Source organism: Chroicocephalus ridibundus, chromosome 7, assembly GCF_963924245.1.
Source record: "Chroicocephalus ridibundus chromosome 7, bChrRid1.1, whole genome shotgun sequence".
NCBI lineage: Eukaryota > Metazoa > Chordata > Aves > Charadriiformes > Laridae > Chroicocephalus > Chroicocephalus ridibundus.
Window position 1 is genome coordinate 28,024,127 of NC_086290.1, and position 21,075 is coordinate 28,045,201.

At 38.6% G+C, this 21,075-nt stretch overlaps 1 protein-coding gene across 4 annotated transcripts in view; it reads right to left on the reverse strand.

Annotated features, from left to right (window-relative positions):
* The window catches only part of TTN (titin), a 244,001-nt gene that overhangs the window by 45,477 nt on the left and 177,449 nt on the right, over positions 1-21,075 (reverse strand). For all 4 annotated transcript variants that reach the window (XM_063341962.1, XM_063341960.1, XM_063341959.1 and 1 more), the window contains 35 exons: positions 20,625-20,939; positions 20,380-20,528; positions 19,339-19,489; positions 18,966-19,247; positions 18,573-18,875; positions 18,180-18,482; positions 17,781-18,062; positions 17,030-17,329; positions 16,642-16,944; positions 16,198-16,506; positions 15,832-16,113; positions 14,777-15,076; positions 14,336-14,629; positions 11,275-14,241; positions 10,849-11,169; positions 10,450-10,734; positions 9,943-10,242; positions 9,327-9,629; positions 7,961-8,236; positions 7,547-7,846; positions 7,154-7,456; positions 6,613-6,912; positions 6,222-6,509; positions 5,833-6,129; positions 5,440-5,742; positions 5,041-5,346; positions 3,942-4,229; positions 3,544-3,834; positions 3,162-3,449; positions 2,388-2,978; positions 2,185-2,289; positions 1,504-1,701; positions 1,123-1,419; positions 404-991; positions 8-310 (listed from right to left, as the gene is read on the reverse strand). In XM_063341962.1, the coding sequence (XP_063198032.1) occupies positions 8-310; positions 404-991; positions 1,123-1,419; positions 1,504-1,701; positions 2,185-2,289; positions 2,388-2,978; positions 3,162-3,449; positions 3,544-3,834; positions 3,942-4,229; positions 5,041-5,346; positions 5,440-5,742; positions 5,833-6,129; positions 6,222-6,509; positions 6,613-6,912; positions 7,154-7,456; positions 7,547-7,846; positions 7,961-8,236; positions 9,327-9,629; positions 9,943-10,242; positions 10,450-10,734; positions 10,849-11,169; positions 11,275-14,241; positions 14,336-14,629; positions 14,777-15,076; positions 15,832-16,113; positions 16,198-16,506; positions 16,642-16,944; positions 17,030-17,329; positions 17,781-18,062; positions 18,180-18,482; positions 18,573-18,875; positions 18,966-19,247; positions 19,339-19,489; positions 20,380-20,528; positions 20,625-20,939 (13,071 nt within the window). The remainder of the gene's footprint in view (positions 1-7; positions 311-403; positions 992-1,122; positions 1,420-1,503; positions 1,702-2,184; positions 2,290-2,387; positions 2,979-3,161; positions 3,450-3,543; positions 3,835-3,941; positions 4,230-5,040; positions 5,347-5,439; positions 5,743-5,832; positions 6,130-6,221; positions 6,510-6,612; positions 6,913-7,153; positions 7,457-7,546; positions 7,847-7,960; positions 8,237-9,326; positions 9,630-9,942; positions 10,243-10,449; positions 10,735-10,848; positions 11,170-11,274; positions 14,242-14,335; positions 14,630-14,776; positions 15,077-15,831; positions 16,114-16,197; positions 16,507-16,641; positions 16,945-17,029; positions 17,330-17,780; positions 18,063-18,179; positions 18,483-18,572; positions 18,876-18,965; positions 19,248-19,338; positions 19,490-20,379; positions 20,529-20,624; positions 20,940-21,075) is intronic.

Genomic DNA, 21,075 nt, shown 5'->3' on the forward strand with positions numbered 1-21,075 from the left:
TACTAACATGCAACATCCTTGCACATGACTGAGTTTGAAGCATCACTTGGTGGTCCAACTCCTGCTCTGTTTTCTGCACTGACACGGAATTCATATTCATTTCCTTCCAGGAGACCAGTTACTTTGCATCTAAGATCTGAAACTGGTTTCTTTGTTGCTCTGACCCATCTTAAGCCTTTCTTTTCTCTTCGCTCCACATAATAACCTGTGATTTCACTTCCACCATCATCTACCGGCCTTTTCCAGGTAACTGTGACAGTATTTTTTGTCACATTTGTTACTTCTGGTTTTCCAGGAGGGCCTGGGGGTCCTGATAAGGAAGAAAAAAGTACAGTTAAAACAAAAAGCAACTCTTCAGAGATTAATAAGAACACACTGGAACTTCTTAGCTTGTTCTACGTACCAAATCTATCCACCATTTTAACTGGTTCTGATTGTACTGGTTCACCTTTGCCATATTGATTTACTGCTGAGACACGGAAAACATATTCATTTCCTTGAATGAGCTTGCTAACAACATGCCTACAGCTTTCAATATTTTCAGCAACCAATGTCCAGAGCAGTCGGCTAGTTTCTCTCTTCTCAAGAACATATGATTTGATTGGTGATCCACCATCTTCTGCAGGAGGTGACCATGTAAGAGTCGCTTTTTCTGCTGAAACATTGCTGATCTCAATAGGCCCTGGAGGTCCTGGAACATCTAAAACTTTCACATGTACGCTCTCCTGCTTAGTGCCAAAAGGATTGGTTGCAGTGATTGTGTATTCTCCAGAATCTTTTCTGGCTGCATATTTGACAGTTAAAGTAGAAGAAGTCGGTGTGGTTTCAATGCGCACAAGCTCTGAAGGTCTAAAATCTTTTCCAGCTTTTGACCATGCTGAAGTTGGAGGTGGTTTGCCACGGATACTAATAGCAGACACTGTAATGTTGTCTCCTGCTTTTACTGTTAATCCTTCCTTCAAAGTAGGATCAATAACAATGGTTGGTGCCTCTGTCAAAACAAACAAACAAACAAACAACCCTGATTGTTATAACAAGAATATAGGGAAAAAAAAAACAACAAACAGGATTTGGTATTAATTATTCAAATAAAATTCTACATTTTTAATGCCATCCACATACCATACTCATCCTTGCATATTATAGTTCCTGTGGATTCAGATGGAGGACTGATAGCTCCAGCAGTGTTCTTTGCTCTAATTCTGAACTCATATTTGGAGCCTTCTGAGAGGTCAGTTACAGTAAATGCACAGTCTGGAACATTCACATGATTAGCTTTCGTCCAGGTCTTTGAGGGTAAATCACGTTTTTCAACAATATAGCCAGTTAACTTATGTCCACCATCATATTTTGGTTCTGTCCAAATGAGTGTTACTGAGTCCCTAGTTACATTGATAACTTCAGGTTTCCCAGGGGGATCTAGAAGAAAAAATAATAAATAGTGGTCAAACAAAAGTTATTTTGGATTTCAGAATTTTCTTTTTAATTTTCCTGATGACTTACCAATAGGATCAAGTGCCACAACTGGTTCAGATGGCAGACTTGGTTTACCTACTCCAGCCATATTGATTGCCATTACTCTGAATTCATATTCCAGACCTTCAGTTAACCCTGTTACTCTGAAATCTTTCATTCTTATTGGGGTCTTATTTGCTCTCTTCCACAGAAGACTATTTCTTTCTTTGACTTCGATGTGATAACCTAGAAGATAAATGGAGAGATGAAAATACGAGGGGTTTTCTAGAAATCTTCATTTCTCATAGCATTGTAAAACATCATACTGCCTGTATGGCATGTCACATCGGCATTGTGCAAGAGGAACACGGAAAACCAGATTAGGAAATGGATGTAGACATACATTACAGATGTATGTAATTGCAAAGAGATGTTTATAAATGCCAATTGCTAATTTTATAGACCCAAGTAATGTAACATAAAGGTGAGTTTGTTTTTCTTTCTTTAGGTATTTTGTCTCCGTGCAAAAATATTGGTTTTCAGCTAGTTTTTTCCCAACTTTTAAGTTAAATTTTTAAAAAAATGCATTATAGAGAACGAGTAGGACGTAAAACAATGAAATCAATCTATCAATTTAAAGCATAAACACCTGGTAGTTTTATCTTACCCTTTGACAGAGGGAAAGAACTATTAAGAACTGAAATACTAGAGAGGCTTTTGGGGATGTACCTGTGATTGGTGAGCCTCCAGTTCTTCTGGGATCAGTCCAAGTTAAAGCTACAGATTCATGTCGAACATCAACAATGTTGGGAGGTGGAGGAGCATCTGGTACATCTAAACAATATTAAAAAATCCAGCAACATTAAAAATAAATATCACCCCTAAACCTTTTTTTTTTTTTTTCAATTTTGAAAATTATAATGGATACTCACCAAATGGATGTTTTGCAACAACAGGGTCAGATTTAAGACCTTCACCTACGCCGTATTTATTTTCAGCCCTGATCCTGAATGTATATTCATTTCCTTCATGAAGTCTTGTAACTCTAAATGTGGTTTTCTGGACTGCAGAGGCACAAGTCACCCACTTATTGTTTACATTATCTCTCTTCTCTAGGACATAGTTAGTGATTTCTGAACCACCATCATCTTTTGGAGGGCCCCACTTTAGGGTTATGGCATCAGCTGTGACTTCTTCAAATTTCACCGGACCTGTCGGTATGCCAGGTTTGCCAACAACTTTCACAGAAATAGTACCTTCCTTGCTGCCAACAACATTCTTCAAAGTTATTGTGTACTTTCCAGCATCAGCTTTCTGGCAGTCATGTACTACAAGTGTGGTATTAACTGCTGTAGATTCAAATGCAACTCTTCCACTCTCAGTAAGTGCCTGGTCTTCATCTTTCTTCCAAGTTACAGCTGGGACAGGCTTGCCTTTAATTGGGATTTTAAGACGGAAATTGCTTCCCTCTTTAGCTATATAGCACAAATCAGGTAGATCTCTTAAATCAAGATCAGGTGCCACTGTAAAAATAAAAGAAACCAATGATTCAACTATACTCTGTGATAAACTATACTCCGATAAAATTAAGATGCTATTTTAAAGGCATCTGATTTGTATGTATGCATAGTAATGATAGTAAGCATAAAATAAATGTAATTTGGCTAAGTGAAACGTGGAATTACTGATCTTAAATTGCTTCTTACCAACATCATCTCTTGCCACAATTGTGAGCTCTGTTGGAGTACCACAGCCAGCATCATTTTGGGCTCTCACTCTGAAAGTGTATTCTTGTCCTTCCTTTAGGTCTCTCATTGAAAAATGGAGGTTCTTTGCCCGCATGACTTCTTGCCATTTATCTTCATCAACCAGGACCTCCACAACATATGCAAAAATACGGCTTCCACCATCACTGATTGGTTTTTTCCATACTAGATTGCAGGATGATTTTGTTACAGCTGAAGCTTTTAGATCCACAACTGGCCCAGGTGTTTCTAGAAGGAAGAAAAGCATAGTAAGTGTCCATTCAAGCTAAAAATAATAATTATTTGAATACCAAAATAGGTGAAATGGATTCATTTTTCTTACCAGAAGCTTTAACAGCATCACGAGTTTCACAGGGGTCACCAATACCATATTCATTTTCAGCAAAAACCCTGAAGAAGTAAGATTTGCCTTCTTCTAAGTTAGTTATCCTGCAGCTTGTCTTTGGACATTCTGTTGTTACTGTGGACCATGACTTTCTTTCTGCATCACGTTTTTCAACGACATAATTTGTGATTGGACTGCCACCATCTATTAGCGGAGGTTCCCATGTAATGAAGGCAGAATCCTTAGACGCTTCCTTTACAATCAGGTTAATTGGAGGGCCTGGAGTATCTAGATAAACACAGCAACCCCACATTTGATTTAGTAAACGAAATACAAAAAAATATCAGTTAAAAAGTTAACAAATATGTTATAACGAGGAAAACCCTGATACTTACCAAGTACTTTTACAACAATCGTATATGCCTTTTTGCCACAGCTGTTCTCCAGACTGAGGATGTATTTTCCAGCATCATATTTGTTTACGTTTTCACAACGCAGGAAGGTATCAAAATCAGTTGATTTGATGTCTAATCCTTGTCTATCTCTTAGGTTGGCACCCACTTTAGACCATGTAATCTTTGGAGGTGGACGTCCTCTTACTGGCACATAAAGTCTCATTGTGACTCCAGCACGCAACACAAGGACTTTCCTTAGTTCTGCATCAAGTTCTCCTTCAGGAGGAACTGTGTGTTTAACAAAAAACAAGCAATTAAAACATCATCTTTAAAACTATCACTAAAGTTACTGTGAGAAAAAGTCCCCTTTACTCATATTTCATTAGATTAACCAATTTATTCTCCTGCCCGTGACGACAATAGTGAGTTATTGTCCTGACTCCTGTTTCAAGATAATTTGCAAACTTAGCATATTTTTGCACTGATTTAACTTCCTTTTCTTTCTGCCTTTTCCACCATTTAAATTACTTATCATATGAAGAAGTCTTCTAGTTCCTGTAGAACTCAAATGAATTTAAAAGGCCGTTGGACTGTACTGCTTATCTTGAACCAAGACAGTTCTGTGAAGCAATGCATATATGTACATACATGTGTACATACAGCAAAATGCATACAGAAGCCAGCATGACTCTTAATGAGTAAGTGTCATACAATTAAATAATGTGTCACACAGATGCTTAGAATAGTAATATTGGCTTCAAATTATTTAGAAGGCATGAAGACGACTGAAAATTTTAAGAATAGAAGAGAGATCTGACAAGTCTGATTTTAAGATTAGAGAAAGAAAAAATTCCTGAAGACCCAAAATAGGAGGTAGAAGAGTATCTAGCATACAAATGAAGAAAGCAGATACCAATCAGATTCTACACAGTTCCTAACTGCCCTGTTCTCTTCCAAATTAGCCACTTTTAGCCTTAATTTTTTGAGAAATGACACATTCCAAATCTGCTTCTGTGATCTGTGACAAACCCTGTCTTTGGAACCCATCCCATGAATTAAAGCAGAAGTCGACAAGGTAATTTGTTTTCAGTGAACATACTTAAAATGTCTTTGGCTGTGTGTTTATCAGGAACATCACTTGGATCACTGTATCCAATCTTATTGACAGCATAAACGCGGAACTGGTACTCTGTATCTTCTATTAGCCCTGTTACCACAAATCGTGTAGCCTGTAAGTTCTTGGGTAGATTGCATCTGACCCAGTTGTCTGTGTCAGCTCTTTTTGCTTCCACTAGATAACCAATAATAGGGCTTCCTCCGTCATATGCTGGTTTGCTCCATGACAGGCTTATTGAATTACGTGTAGTATCAACCACTTTCGGGAAAGCAGGTGGGCCAGGAGGATCTGAGAATTAAAATAACATGAAGTTATCGTACCGAATGCTGTAAAAAAATATTTGGAAATAACCATGGAAAAGATCTGGGACTTTTGGCTTACATTGAGGATCACGAGCATACACTGCTTTAGATGGTGCGCTAGGCTTGCCAGGTCCAGCCTTATTCAACGCTATCACCCGGAACTCATATTCTGTTCCTTCTTGGAGTCCAGTAGCCTTAACAGTTCTTTCAATGACGGGCTTTCTGGTTACCTTTGTCCAGTTAAGAGCCTTAGTTTCACGTTTCTCAAGCATATAACCAGTTATTGGGGATCCACCATCACTAGCTGGTGGCTTCCAGCTAACAGTCATGAAGTCTTTTGTTACATTGCTAATTACCGGTGGATCACAAGGTCCGGGTACATCTGTGAAGATTTATTTGAAAGTTATGTTCACATTCATAAGTGTACACAAAAAAAACAGTGCCTAATGAAGCTATCCGACAAAGCGCTTACCGTATGGATTCTTAGCAACTGCTGGTTCAGTCAAGATAGGGTCTCCAACACCATATTTGTTTTCAGCACATATGCGGAACTGATACTCATGTCCTTCTATTAGTTTCTCCACTGTGCAGCTTGTAATGGGTACATTGGCACTGACTTGGGCCCAGTTTGGTCTGCTTGTTTCACGCTTGTCTACAATGTAGTTAGTAATTTCTGAACCTCCATCTTCCAGAGGAGGCTCCCAAGAAAGCATTGCACGATCTGCATACATATGTTTAATTTTAACGGAGGCCGGTGGACCAGGCTTATCTAGAAGAATTAACATCACATTATTATAGCTCTGTCTCTCACTGTATCATTTAACTATAAATGTATTTATTAACAGACAGTCTTTAGCTCACCAAGTACTTTAAGCCTAATGGTTGCTGACTTTGATCCACTTGCATTTTCAGCAGTAATAGTATAGTCTCCTGTTTGCTTCCTGTTAACACTGAACAACTCGACTGTAGCAAGATTTCTCTTAGTGGTGATCTTAACACCTTCAGATGGTTTTAAAGCTTCTTCTTCTTTCTTCCAGGTGATTGTTGGCATTGGCTTGCCATATACATTTGCCTCCAGACGCACATTAGTTCCAGCTTTTACTGTAAGCTGTGACTGCATAGACAGATCCAACTCTATTCTGGGGGGAACTGAAAGGACAGAGCCCAAGAGTTAATCAATCTAGTAAGAGATAAACACCTCATTCTTCCCATGAGCTTTACCAGAGTTCTCAAAAGCTTTTACATTTCTTACCATTTTCTGGATGAACGGTCACCGGATCAGAAGGTTCTGAAGGTGGGCTAATGTTAACGGCCGTCTTGGCAATTGCTCTAAATTGATATTGAGCATTTTCTTCCAAATCAGTAGCAGTGTATTCTTCTAGGGGTATTTGATGTGGAGTTGTATTGCACCGAACCCACTTATCACCAGGTAATTTGCAAGCTTCAACAAAGTAGCCAATAAGTTTGCTGCCACCATCATGCTTTGGTCTTGTCCATACCAGTGATACAGTACTCTTAGTAACATCAATAACTTCAGGTTTTCCAGGGGGATCTAAGGCAAATAAGATCATGTTACAGTCTGTTTTGCCAAAGAAGATAACATATTAAAAAATAGCTTTAATAGTGCTAGATCCTATTTGCAGCATACCCACACAGTGCACTCACAGTGCAGTTGCAGTAAACATGAAAATATGAACATCAGGGCAAACTGAAGATCAGAAAGAGTTACAGATATCTTGAAAATGACCATAAAAACAGTAGTCTGTTGCAAATTAATGGCATGTTTGGCTTACCAACTGGCGCTCTTGCTGTGACAAACTCAGTTGGTTTACTAGGTTTACTGGCTCCAGCTCTGTTCAATGCATAAATTCTGAAAGTATACTCAAGACCTTCGATAAGCCCCACACAAGGGTATTCTGTGGAGCGCACAGCTGTGTCATTCGCTTTCACCCACAGTAAACTGTTCCTTTCTTTGCGCTCAATGAGATAACCAGTGATTGGACTGCCTCCATCACTATCTGGTCTATCCCAGGCAACAAAAATGCAGTCCTTATTGACCTTTGTGATACGTGCATTCTTTGGTTCACTGGGAACATCTAGAAAGAAAAACAAAGATGGATATCAATCACATGCCTTCTTACTAGGAGGACTAAAAAGAGAAATGCTGCTATCAAAACCTGACATACCAAATGGGAACCTTGCAATCATCTTGCCAGAAGTAAGTGGCTCAGAAATCCCAAAACGATTTTCAGCACGAACGCGAAACATATACTCTTCTCCAGGAATCAGTTTTCCAATTCTGCAGCTCGTCTTTGTGACAGAAGCTAAAGCTGTTACCCAGTCTCCTCTGCTTACATCACATTTCTCAACTACATAGTTTGTAATGTTACTGCCACCATCTTCGAGAGGTATATGCCATGCAAGAGTGCAAGCATCAGCATCTATTTCAGAAATATCAAATGGAGGCTGTGGTGGACCCGGTTTATCTGCACAAAAACACATATTAAGAAAAAAGGGATGAAAGAAAATGGTAACCACTGGAATACACTAAAACTGGTTTTGTATAAAGCTGTGTTTAAAAATAATCACGTAGAACATACCCATGACTATCACTCTGATTTTCTGACTGTCAGTACCAGAGCTATTTTCTGCAGTAAGAGTGTAAAAATCAGAATCTTTTCTAGTTACATCCTTAATGATAAGAACGGAAGACTTTTCTGCTTTATGCACGGCAAGGCGACTGGATGTAAGTACATCTTGATCTCCTTTCAACCATTTACAGACTGGCTGAGGCTTCCCATATACATGAGCTTCAATTCTCAGTTTCTTTCCGGCTTTAATGTGAACGTGATCAGGCATCAGGATCTTAGGTGGGACTGAAAAATAAAATAACACGCAGATATATAAATTCAATTTCTGTGACATATTAATTTACCTTTTCTTACATTTTCATTTGAAAGCTCTCTGCTTCTCTCTCAAGTGGAATCACCAGTAGGAATGACTTGATAATTTTTAATTTAGGTTGCACTTATGGACAACCAGAGATTCTGCAGTGGGCAATATCTATTCCAGTCTTATTTTTCATTCTTGTACAGTTTATAAGAGAATATTTTTGAGTTTAGATTGCCTTCTCACTTGTTTATGTAGAGACTTGTGCACTATTACTGCATGACATGTAATTCTTCTTTATATCTGGAACTTGTCATTGCTAACTTATTGCTGACTTTCTACAAGACAGACATGAAGGAGGAGAAAAGAAAGACTGAAGTTCTCACTGAACTAAACCTATTTCCACAGTTGATGTTTTTATACTCTTGAATTATTCAAGTAAAGCCCCTTATCCTACTACTTCTTTTGCACTACATCTTTCTGATTTCTTCCAAAAGAAACCTGGCAGTATGTTTCTTCCTGCCATTCGCTAGTTTTTATTCTCTTTGGCTCCTATAACTCTCTCTTCCTCTTTCCATGTCAAAAAAGGAAAAAGGTTCTTCTCATCTGCTCCTTACCCCTAGGTTTTCCTGTGCCTCAGGGACCCTAGCACTTTAATTACATCAACCTGTGCTCCCTGTGTTTCACTTTACATTCTCAACCAACTCTACAATATTAACAACTTGTTTTCTCTTATCTTAAAACAGCTCCCACTTCTGGCCCCATTTATCTCTCAAACTACCACTCTGACTCTTTTTCATTTTAAGTTCATTAAAGGTATTAATTATTTCTCCTTAGTTCCTATCTTCTGGTTCCAACTGAAACCATACCTGCAAAATTCTTTAATAATTCTGAATTAGCGGTCAACTCTCATCTTTTCTGAGCCGTCAAAATATTCGTTACAGTTAACCATAATCCTCCAGATGACTTCATAAAGCATATATCTTTCTGGGACTCACTCAAAGAACTATAATTCTTGCTCATTTCATTATTAAAGCAGAATATTGCAACACAGGTAGTATTTAAATTGTTACTTACTGAGTTGTTCTTTAATTTCAAATACTCCTTCAGTTTCTCTTGGCAAACTTACTCCTACAGCATTTCTAGCTGCCACTCTAAACTTGTACTTCTTTCCCTCTTTCAGACCAGCTACAACAATGGAGAGATCTTTAACAACTGAATATTCTGTCCAGCGATCCGCTGGTTGGTCATCTTCTTTGTAGCTAACAATATACCCATCAACTTTAGAGCCTCCATCACGAAGTGGTGGCAGCCAGCCTAAAGTAGCACTATTCTTTGTAATTTCAGTAACTTCAAGTTTTCTTGGTGGATCAGGTTCACCTTTTAGGGGGGGAAAAAAAGAAACACATTAAACACTGAATTTCCAAGATTTTCTGACTATTGAATACTTGTTGAATTATTGGAAGCTATCCATGCTAACTCAACAAGGACAATATGGAAAAGAGCAAAATTCTTAATAATTACAAAGGTATTATATTCATATATTGTATTATTTGAAAGAAACGGACACAGAAATATTTATCATTGGGTACTTAGTAGGATTGTTCAATTTGGAAACACCAAGTAAAAAAAAAATGCAAAATCTTATTAAAATTAAAGAAAAAACATAAAATATGCATAGAGAAATACTTACTTAGGGGATCTGTTGCTAGAACTGGTTTTGGTAAGTCACTTGGAACACCTGACCCATATTCATTTACTGCTGTTACTCTAAAGAAATATTCATTTCCAGGTACAAGGTTAGCTATTTGGAAACTAGTCTTCTTTAGTTCTGCAGTGACTGTTCCCCAGGTCTTCCTGTCAGCCTCACGTTTCTGCAGGATGTAATGAGTCACGGGGCTACCACCATCATTCTCTGGAGGTGCCCATGAAAGGTGGCATGACATCTTGGTGACGTCTGAAACCTTGAAGTCCGACACAGGTCCAGGAGTATCTATAAAGAGATTTCAATTTATGCTAGTTTTTTCTTCTTTAATAAGTTAAAATTAAAGGAAGCTAACAGCTTCCTATACAGGGAGACTTAGTGTTAGCTGATATAGTTGTTCTCAAAAACTGTAGCACTTGGGGGTCATAAAAATTCCTGCAATGAACATTCAACATAGTTAAAAAATTGTCTAGAGGTATTTCTCTCATTACTTACCCAGGACTCTGACGTTCACAAATACAGCCTTTTCTCCAGCTGCATTAACAAGTGTCAATGAATATTTGCCTGAGTCATCACGAGTTGAATCAGGGATGACACAGAAGGCCATAGTGTCAACCAGATCAACTTGTCCTTTTCTGATAACATTGTCAATACCCATTCTCCTCCAGGTGACTTTTGGTGCTGGGCGACCCCTAATAATGGCAAAAAGTCTAATAGGGCATCCTGCCCTAACTGTGACTAACTTTCTCATGCTTGCATCCAACTCAATTTCGGGAGGTTCTGAAGGAAAAAAAATAAAGAAATAAAATGCAAAGTTTAGCACATGAAATAAAATAAAACCAGAGCAAATAACAACTGCGCGTAAATACTCATAAAGAGGATGGAAAAACTCACCAAGTATTTCTTTGGGAGACACAGCTTCTTTCAATTCAGCTGGTCGGCCAAGGCCAACTTGGTTTTGGGCAGAAACTCTGAATTCATACAGTTGATTCTCATCCAGGCTGGTGGCTGTAAATTCTGTATGAATAACTTGGGCAGCAACATTGCATCGTTTCCACCCTGCTTCAGGATCAGCACCCTCAACTTTTGGTCTAATTTCCACAACATATCCAATAATTGGAGCACCACCATCATACACTGGTTTTCCCCAGCCAAGGGTTATGGAATTCTTTGTGCTATCAACCACTCTTAAGTTTGTGGGAGGACCAGGTGGTTCTGAAGGACAATAAAAATTACAGATAAGAACACAATTGTGCAATTTAGCAATCGCTTATGCTAACATTAAAAAGAAAAATACAGTAGAATACAGAGGTATGATACCTATTGGGTCTTTTGCTACTACAGGTCTTGATGGCAAGCTTGGTTCTCCAAGTCCGACTTCATTTTCGGCACTGACACGGAACTGATATTCATGACCAGGGATGAGATTAGTAACCTTCTTGCGTCTCTCTGGGATTGCAGTCTTAGTAACAGGAACCCATCTTAGCGACCGTTTCTCTTTCTTCTCTAAAATGTATCCTGTAATTGATTTGCCACCATCATATTCTGGTGGATTCCAAACTACAGTCATCTCTTCTTTGCTAACTCTTGTGACATCTGGAGGGTCAGGGCGTCCGGGTCTATCATATTTTGTTTTTGCAATAATTGGTTGTGTTTCTGTTGGTGGACCAGTGCCCATTTTATTCTCTGCACGAACTCTGAATATATATTCATTACCTTCAATAAGGCGTGTCACATTTGCATAGTTCGTTAGGACAGCGGAAGAGTATGTAGACCAAACCATACGCTTGCTTTCACATTTTTCCAGGATGTAGTTCTGTATTTCACAACCACCATCATCTTCTGGGGGGTCCCAAGTAACAGTACATCTGTCACTTGAAATGTCAGTAACTTTCAAGTTTCTTACAGGACCTGGTTTATCCAAGACAATAACGGTAGCGTATGCTACAAAACTACCAGCCGTGTTAGTTGCAGTAATCACATATTTCCCACCATCACTACGTCTTGATTTTGTGAGAACAAATTTAGATGTATCAGAAGTTGTTTCAATACTGACTCTTGGAGATCTGGTTAGATCTGTGGCATCTTTGTCTTTTGTCCATACAACTTCAGGTTGTGGTTTTCCTCTGACTCCAGCCTCAATTCTAATTGTGTCACCTGCTTTCACTGTTAGCACCCCACTTAACTTCAAGTCTAGCACTGGTTTCTGCAGATCTTCCTTCACAACAACTTCAGCTGTTCTTACCCAGCCACTTTCACCTGCCTCATTCTTGGTTTGAACTCGGAATTGGTAAATCTTATTTTCAACACATTTATCTACCATGTAGTGTGTTTCCTTAATGCTGCCTTTGTGAACCCTTTCCCATTCATCTGAATCTTTCAGTTTTCTCTCAACATGGTAACTTAAATTGGGACTTCCACCATCATAATCTGGCCTTCTCCATTTCAGATATACAAACGTCTTTCCTTTCTCTGCAATGTGAAGATTTTCTGGCTCTCCAGGCTTGTCAATAGGATTGATGGCAAGGATGGGAGTCTTGGTCTCAATGCAAGGACCTGGACCTATTTTATTTTCTGCACAAACTCTGAAGAAGTATTCACGGTTCTCTATAAGATTTGCCTTTACTAATCGTTTAGTGATATCAGAGGAGACAATTGACCATCCCCTCTGGTTTGGTTGACGGCACTCTACTATGTAGTTTGTAATTTCAGAGCCACCATTATCCACTGGACTCTCCCAAGCAATCATACATGAATCTTTTGTGACATAGCTTATTTTCAGGTTCTGACATGGTCCAGGTCTGTCAAGTACATTAACAACAGCAAAAGCTTGAGCATGTCCACAGCTGTTCTTAGCTGCTATTATGTATTTGCCATGATCAGATCTTTTGGCTTCTTTCACTTGCAGTTCAACATTAGGTAGATCATGGATTATTTCAACACGCTTATCTTGGACTAGTACTTTGCCATCTTTGGACCATGTTATGTCAGGATCTGGCCTGCCTTTTACTTTACCAGTAATATGGATTGTTTGACCTACTCGGACAGTAATTAAGTCTCGACAGGTCACATCTAGGCTTACTTCTGGAGGAGAAAGAATATCCTTTGCCAGTACAGTTTCTGCCAGTTCTCTTGGTTCTCCCTCTCCCACAATGTTAACAGCTTTTATTCGGAATTTATATTCATTTCCTTCTATTAACCCAGGTACTCTGTAGGCACACTGTCTAATAAGTTCATCCTTATTAATCCTATTCCACTCCTTAGTTCCAGTTTTCTGACATTCCACGATGTATCCCAGAATGGGACTGCCACCATCTTTGAGGGGCTTTGTCCACACAAGATCAGCTGATTCTTTGGTTTTGTCTTTTAATTTTGGATTTATAGGTGGTCCAGGAGGAGTGATAGGACGTGATGCCTTTATTGGATCAGAGCTTGGAGATGGTTTGCTTAAGCCCACCATGTTTTCTGCAAAAACTCTGAATTCATATGTGTTGCCTTCAAAAAGACCAGTGACTCTGTATTTCATATCAAGTATTGGTGCCTTATTGACACGCACCCATTTACCAGATGCTTCCCGACGTTCAAGTATATAACCAGTTATTGGAGTTCCACCATCAGATTTTGGTAGGGTCCAAGCCACTGTTGCAGCATTTTCTGTGATATCATAAACAGTTGGTTTACCAGGAGGGGATGGTGGATCAAACATATGTTTAGCAACTGTTGGTTCTGAATCAAGGGGTGCACCAATGCCTATCTTATTTTCTGCCCGGACACGGAAAATATATTCACAGCCCTTCTGCAGTCGTGGAATCTTAATTTTTGTGTGACTTGTTCCAGAGCTAACCACTCCCCAAGTTTCTTTCTTTGATTGACGCTTCTCAACGATATAATTTATTATAGGACTCCCACCATCATCTTTAGGAGGGCGCCAAGAAATAACCATATGTTCTGGTGTTACTTCAAGAATATTAATCGGACCAGTTGGTGGGCCAGGAACATCCAAAACTGTAAGATGTAGAGCAACAGTTTTGCTGCCAGCTGCATTAGAAACTGTGAGTAAATATTCTCCTGTATCTTTTCTTATACAGTCTTTGATGGTAAGTACAGTTGAATAATCATCAGTCTCAATCTTGTATCTGCCATCGGTTTTAATTTCAACGTCATCAGTAACCCATTTTGCAGTGGGAACTGGCACACCTCTCATAATGGCAGGAAGTCTCACTGTGGTGCCAGCTTTAACAACAAGACCTTCGATTAACTTCACATCTAGTTCCACGGATGGAGGTACTGAAATTAGAGAAAAATAGAAATTATGTTTTCAGGGGAATGCTCAAAGAGAGAGAGAAAGAATCAGCGAAACAATAAGAAAACTAAAAATTACCTAGTTTTTCTTGACACTCTATTGGTATAGTTGTATCTGGAAGACTAAGACCAACAATATTCTGAGCCCTCACACGGAATTTGTATATTTTTCCTTTTTGTAGGCCTGTAACAACACAGTCTAGCATAGGGACTGTCTGGAACTTTGTCCACTCATCTGCACCATCTTCTTGATATTCCACCAAATACCCAGTTATCTCAGCACCACCATCACGATCTGGTCGATTCCAAACAAGGGAAACTTCAGTCTTGTCAACATCTACATGATGCAGATTCTTTGGTGGCCCCGGAGGATCTTTTAAAATACAGAACCAAAATGGTTACTAGGACAGCCAATCTATGGTAGCACTGTACCATGTTCACATTAGTATCAACAAGATAATCTCAAAAATTACCAAGAACAATAAGCAAAACACAAATCATATCATTGAAAAACACTTACGCAGTGGATCTATAGCTTTAATAGGCTTGAGTGTTTCCACATATGGACCTCTACCAAACTGATTCTCAGCTGCAACTCGGAAGAGATACTGAATGCCTTCCATCAGATATTTAGCCATGTGACTGCGTTTCTTGGAGGATGATGAGATGGCTACCCACTGTGCAGAAGCTACATCTCTCCTTTCTACCACATAGTTGGTAATGACAGAGCCACCATCATCTTCTGGTTCCATCCAAGTGAGATAGCAAGAATCACTTCTAACTTCACTGACTTGTAGGTTTCTGGGTGGACCAGGCTTATCTAATATTGACAAAAATTGAATCTGTTATTTATTTTATAACCGCATCATTTTTTACAAAACTTAGTAAATTTCAAGAGAAATTAATATATTTCATGTATTTTTTAGTCACAGAATTACAGAATTATAGGGATATTGGAAGGGACCTCTGGAGATCATCTAGTCCAACCCCCCTGCCAGAGCAGGTTGTCCTAAAGCAGGCTGCACTGGAACATGTCCAGGCAGGTTTTGAATGTCTCCAGAGTTGGAGACTCCAACACCTCTCTGGGTGCTCTGCCACCCTCAAACTAAAGAAGTTCCTCCTCATATTTAGGTGGAACTTCCTATGTTCAAGTTTGTGCCCATTACCTCTTGTTCTGTCACTGGGTACCACTGAGAAAAGATTGCCCCCATCCTCCTGACACCCACCCTTTAAGTATTTATAAGCGTTGATAAGCTCCTCCCTCAGTCTTCTTTTTTTCCATACTAAAAAGACCCACGTCCCTCAGTCTTTCTTCGTAAGAGAGATGTTCTAGTCTCCTAATCATCTTCATAGCCCTTTGCTGCACGGTCTCCAGCAGTTCCCTTTCCTTCTTGAACTGGGGAGCCCAGAGCTGGACACACTACTCCAGATGCAGCCTCACCAGGGCAGAGTCCTTCTTCTACTGTGTAGTTCTTATTACTCAGTTTATTGATATTTTCCAGACATTCCTTTATTTCTAAATCTCTAGTTATAGAACAAAAGTATGCAGTATAAATGAAACATCAAAAAGATTACCTAAGACAACAACTTTTACTGAAACAGTTTTTGAACCAGCTGGATTTTCAACTGTCAGGGAGTAAATTCCACCATCTTCATGGACAGTGTTACGAATTTCAAGCTTACTGCCGACTCCTGTAACCTCAATATCAGCTTTGGGTGAGACCTCATGATCTTCTTTCTTCCATGAAACTTTTGGGAATGGAACACCTTTAATAACAGCACTAAGTCTCAGGGTATCTCCAGCTTTTACGTGCTGTTCTCGGGCCATATTAGCATCAAGTATCAGCTCAGGAGGTTCTGGAATCAAAATTATATGTTTTTTAGAAAACAAGGAAAAAAATATCTTCTTCAGTAAAACTTATCTTATTTTATTGAACTCACCAAGTCTGTCCTTTACTTCTACTGGATCAGGAACATAGGCTGGTTCTGATTCACCTGCTGCATTGACTGCCTTGACCCTGAACTTATAGGTCAAACCCTCAGTAAGGCCAGTGACTTTGTATTTTGTTTCAGGACAAGAATCTGCTGCAAGATTGGCCTTTTTCCAGTCTTCATCTCCAACTTTCTGATACTCAATAAGGTAGCCAATTATCTTGCCATTACCATCGTGGCGTGGTGGTTGCCAAGATAAGTCAACGGAATTCTTAGTTTTATCTACTGCTTCTGGATTAACAGGTGGGCTTGGTTTGGCTGTTAAAAAAAGCAAAAAAGAAAAGAAATGGGTAAAAAGGAAACTATTAAAATGTTTTTCTAACTGTTGACTCTTCTAACTGTTAATGAAGACTGCATTAAAATTTCAAGGAGAAATGAAATTTAATACTTTACCGATTGGATCTCTAGCGAAAATGGGCTTTGACGGTGGACTAGGATCACCAACACCGATTTCATTTTCTGCTGAAACACGGAATTCATATTGACAGCCTTCAAGGAGGTCCGGTACTTTGAACTGAGTACCAGGGAAGATTGGGTCTTTCGTAACTCTGACCCATCTTGTAGACATTGTTTCCTTCTTTTCTATAATATAGTTTGTTATTGGCTTGCCTCCATCATATGGTTTGTTCCAAACCACTACTGCAGAGTCTTTGGTAACATCCTTAATGATTGGTTGCTCAGGTGCATCAGGAACACCTGAGGAGGAAAAAAAAATTTATGAGCACTACAAACAGAGTAAAGGTTAAAGTATCAAAGTAAGATAGCAAATTAATTAACATACGGAAACGGTCCTTGGCTTTCATCTCATCAGAGATCAAAGGATCACTTATGCCGTAAAGATTTTCAGCATAAATTCGAATTTGATATTCTCTTCCTTCAAGCAGCTTAGGAATTTTGCATGTTGTCTTAACTGTGGCAGATGTAACTGGCATCCACAAATCTCTGTGTGCATCTTTTTTCTCAATAATGTAATTTGTAATTTCGCTGCCTCCATCATCCAATGGTGGTTTCCAGGAAACTACCATATGATCTTTATGAACTTCATCAAATATAACTGGACCTACTGGAGGTGATGGGCGATCTGTTTAAGAAAAAATAAAGCATATCCATGCTTTTATATGAACTTCACATAAAGACATAAACAGTATCAATACAGTAAATATATTATAAAATGAGAAACTTGGCATCACAGTTTTAATAAGGAATTGAGACCTCAAGACTATTCCTCTTTAATACGTGTTTAACTCACTAGACTTAATTCCTTAATGCTTATAAAGTATTTAGTGATTGACATTTTCTACAGTGTTGACATTCTATGCATGTGGAGACATTAAATTATTCACGCTGAATAAACTAAGCCAGAGTTAACTATGTACTCAAAATTAATAAATAGTATTTCAGTATAAATGAGAATGCAGTAAATCAAATTATTGTAATAAAGAACACATTTTAATATTTACATTTTAAATAATTCAATGAATTCTAATCACTACTAAAAAACACAAACAATACTGTTTTTCAGTAAAACCTACCAACAACATTAACTTGACAAAATCCTTTTCTTGATCCTGTGCTGTTCTCTACAGTAACACAATATTTGCCTGAGTCTTCACGGACAGATTTTAGTACCCCCAAGCAAAGAGTTGTAGGAGTTGTCTTGATCTTTGTACGGTCATTTTCTTTCACAACAACATCATCCTTTAGCCAAGTAACCTTTGGTGCAGGCTTGCCTGAGTAACGTCCAGTCAGGCTGAAAGCTTCACCAACCCGAACAATAAGCTTGTCTCTGAAGTCAAGGTCAAGTGTTGGAGGAGCTGAAAGACAATATTAAAAAACACAATGCCCACGAATGCCAGCAAGATTAATAAGAAAAAGTAAGAAATCAGTAAATGTAACAATGTTTTCAAAAGAAATATTAAAAAGATACATACCAATTTCATCCTTGCATGTGATTGGTTTTGTGCAAAAAGATGGCTTGCCTTGCCCCACAATATTGCAGGCACTCACACGATACTCATAGGTGTCACCCTCTTTCAAGCCCTCTATAGTGTATTTCCTATCAAGCATTTTCTCCTTTGTAACTTTGTGGAATTTCTCTTTTCCAATGAGACGGCTCTCTAGAACGTACATGGTGATATCTGAGCCTCCATTATATTTTGGAGGGTTCCAAGTTAATGTAACAGAGTTCTTAGTAACTGCTTTTACTTCCAGGTCTTCTGGACGGTCAGGAACAGCTATGAATAAATAAAAAAAATATATGGTAAATGCATTTTTCTGCATATTCACCTCATATGACAGTAATCCAAACCTGAAAATATACTTACTTATTGGATCTCTAATGACAATCTCTTTTGTTGTCTCTGTGAACGGACCCATGCCAATTATATTCTCCGCTGCAATTCGGAAAAAGTAGGCTTTCCCTTCGGTGAGTCCCTGAACAGTAGCATTCTGTCTTGTAACTGTATAGCTTACTGGAGTCCAAGCTCTATGGTCAGATTCACGTTTTTCAATTATATAGTTCGTAATAGGAGAGCCACCATCATCTTCTGGAGTAAACCATGTCAATTTACAAGAGTCACTGGTTAGGTTCTCGGTAAGGAATGGCATTCCAACCGGGCCTGGCACATCTGAAAGCAAAGAAGAAATGAAGTATTTAAGTACGCATGTTGAATGTTATGAAATTTTACTTGTTCACAAGGACTGAAGTTGCCATTTACCTAGCACATCAACAATAATAGTTTTCTTCCGCTCACCACCGGCGTTTTTAGCAAGAAGAGTGTATATACCCTGATGGCTCCTTTTGCAATTTTTGATGACCAAAGAAGAACTAATAGCTGTTTCTTCAATTTTGGCTTCTTCTGGTAAAGCTCGGTCATCCCTGCTCCAAGTCACTGTTGGAGCTGGTTTTCCTGAGACATATGCTATGATACGAATTACTCCTCCAGCATGAACAACAATTCTGTCCCTGACGCTTGCATCCAAATTAATATCAGGAGCCACTGTGGGAGGTGAACAAAAATATTTAGTGAATATTTTTTTTTCTCACTTTGACTTAGAGGTACTAAAAATGCAAACGTAAATGATAAGTACCAATTCTGTCCTTCATTTCAATAATGTCTGTAACTTCTCCAGGCTCTCCGATGCCAGCAGCATTCACTGCTCTAACTCTAAATTTGTAAAAACATCCTTCTTTTAATCCTGCCACAACGAACTTGGTTCCTCTAACTTCTTTATCTTTTACCTGGAAAAAATATTATAACATTAGATAACACCAAGGTATCATCAATTTCTTTGTGATATTTGAAACAAGTCTTAGATTAGATGTTGTTTGAGATTTACAAGCACAAGACAGTCTTAAGCATACATGGATCTAGCTCACATAGAATTCTTCAGAATCTCTGTAAAGAAATACAGGACATGGACATACAAGCTACTCTGAAGAATCATCTTTTTGATAATTCTAACAGACAAGGATGTTACAGCAATCAAAACAGTCTTTGGTCTCAGAAGAATTACATGTGCTATTGGACAAATAAACTCACATAAGTGAGAGTGGTAAAAAGCGGGAAATCTTTGTTCTTTTAAAACCTCAATACGAAGCGTGTTTACCTAGAAACAGTGCAGGAAATTTAGGTACTACTTAAAATGCACCCAAATTTTTATGGAGATACAAAAAATAGCCAAGGTATGCATCAGTTAAATTTTCAGTATTGCATTATCAAAAAATAAACCCACTTCAGTAATACATTATTGAAAAATGTAGAAAAATGTAGGGACACAGTAGCTGCAAACGATTTGGCACAATCTGATACCATTGAGACTTTTGTGCCAGTTCTAATTTAATCTCCTTTTATCACAAATTACCTACGTATTTTCTCATGTCTTTAAAGAGAAATTTTAAAATTCTAAGTTTAGGAAACTGCAAAGTTAACTTGATGTTGTGAGGGGCAATTACTTTTACATTTGGTCTTATATTTTAAACATATGAAGATAATTATGGTGCAAAGTATGAACTTTTAGAAAATAACTTGCAGCGTGAAATTTTTTAGAAAATGTATTTTCTGGAGGGATTTCTTTTGATAAGACACACAGAGAGAAGAAACGCAGATTCTGTAATAGTTTTCCACCTACCCGTTCCCATTCCTCCTTTCCTTCCTCTTTATACTCAACAATGTAGCCAGTGACCCTAGAACCACCATCCTTTAGTGGTGGAGTCCACTCCAAGTCTACAGAAGACTTTGTCCAATCAGTAACTTTTGGAATAGGAGGGCCAGGTGGCGCTGAAAAATATCATCATACCATTACAGCATCACAATACGTTCTATGTTCTTAACCAAATCTTTTCAAATTCAAAAATAGGAATCTAAAATATTTACCAATAGGATCTCTAGCAACTGCTGGATCAGATGGCATGCTTGGTGGACCAACACCAGCTGCATTGATAGCTGAAACACGGAACTGGTATTCAGAGCCTTCAATAAGACCTGTAACTTTGTATGAAACCCCCAGTGGCATAGGTTTGATAGGATCACGGTTAACCCTGGTCCACCTCTTTCCGGTAGTCTCTTTACGCTCCAACCAGTAACCAGTAATAGGAGAGCCACCATCATGTTCTGGTTCTTCCCAGTTTACAGTCATTGAGTCACGTGTTATACTGCTAACTGTTGGCTTGTCACAAGGTCCAGGAACAGCTGGGGGGGGAAAATTCATGTGTAGCTTGTAAAAAATTAATGCTAAAGTAAGATGGAGATAGCTAGAGTACAAAACAGAGCTATGCATTCACATGATTATAGTTGCATTAGGAAGTTACCTATCTGCATGAAACTC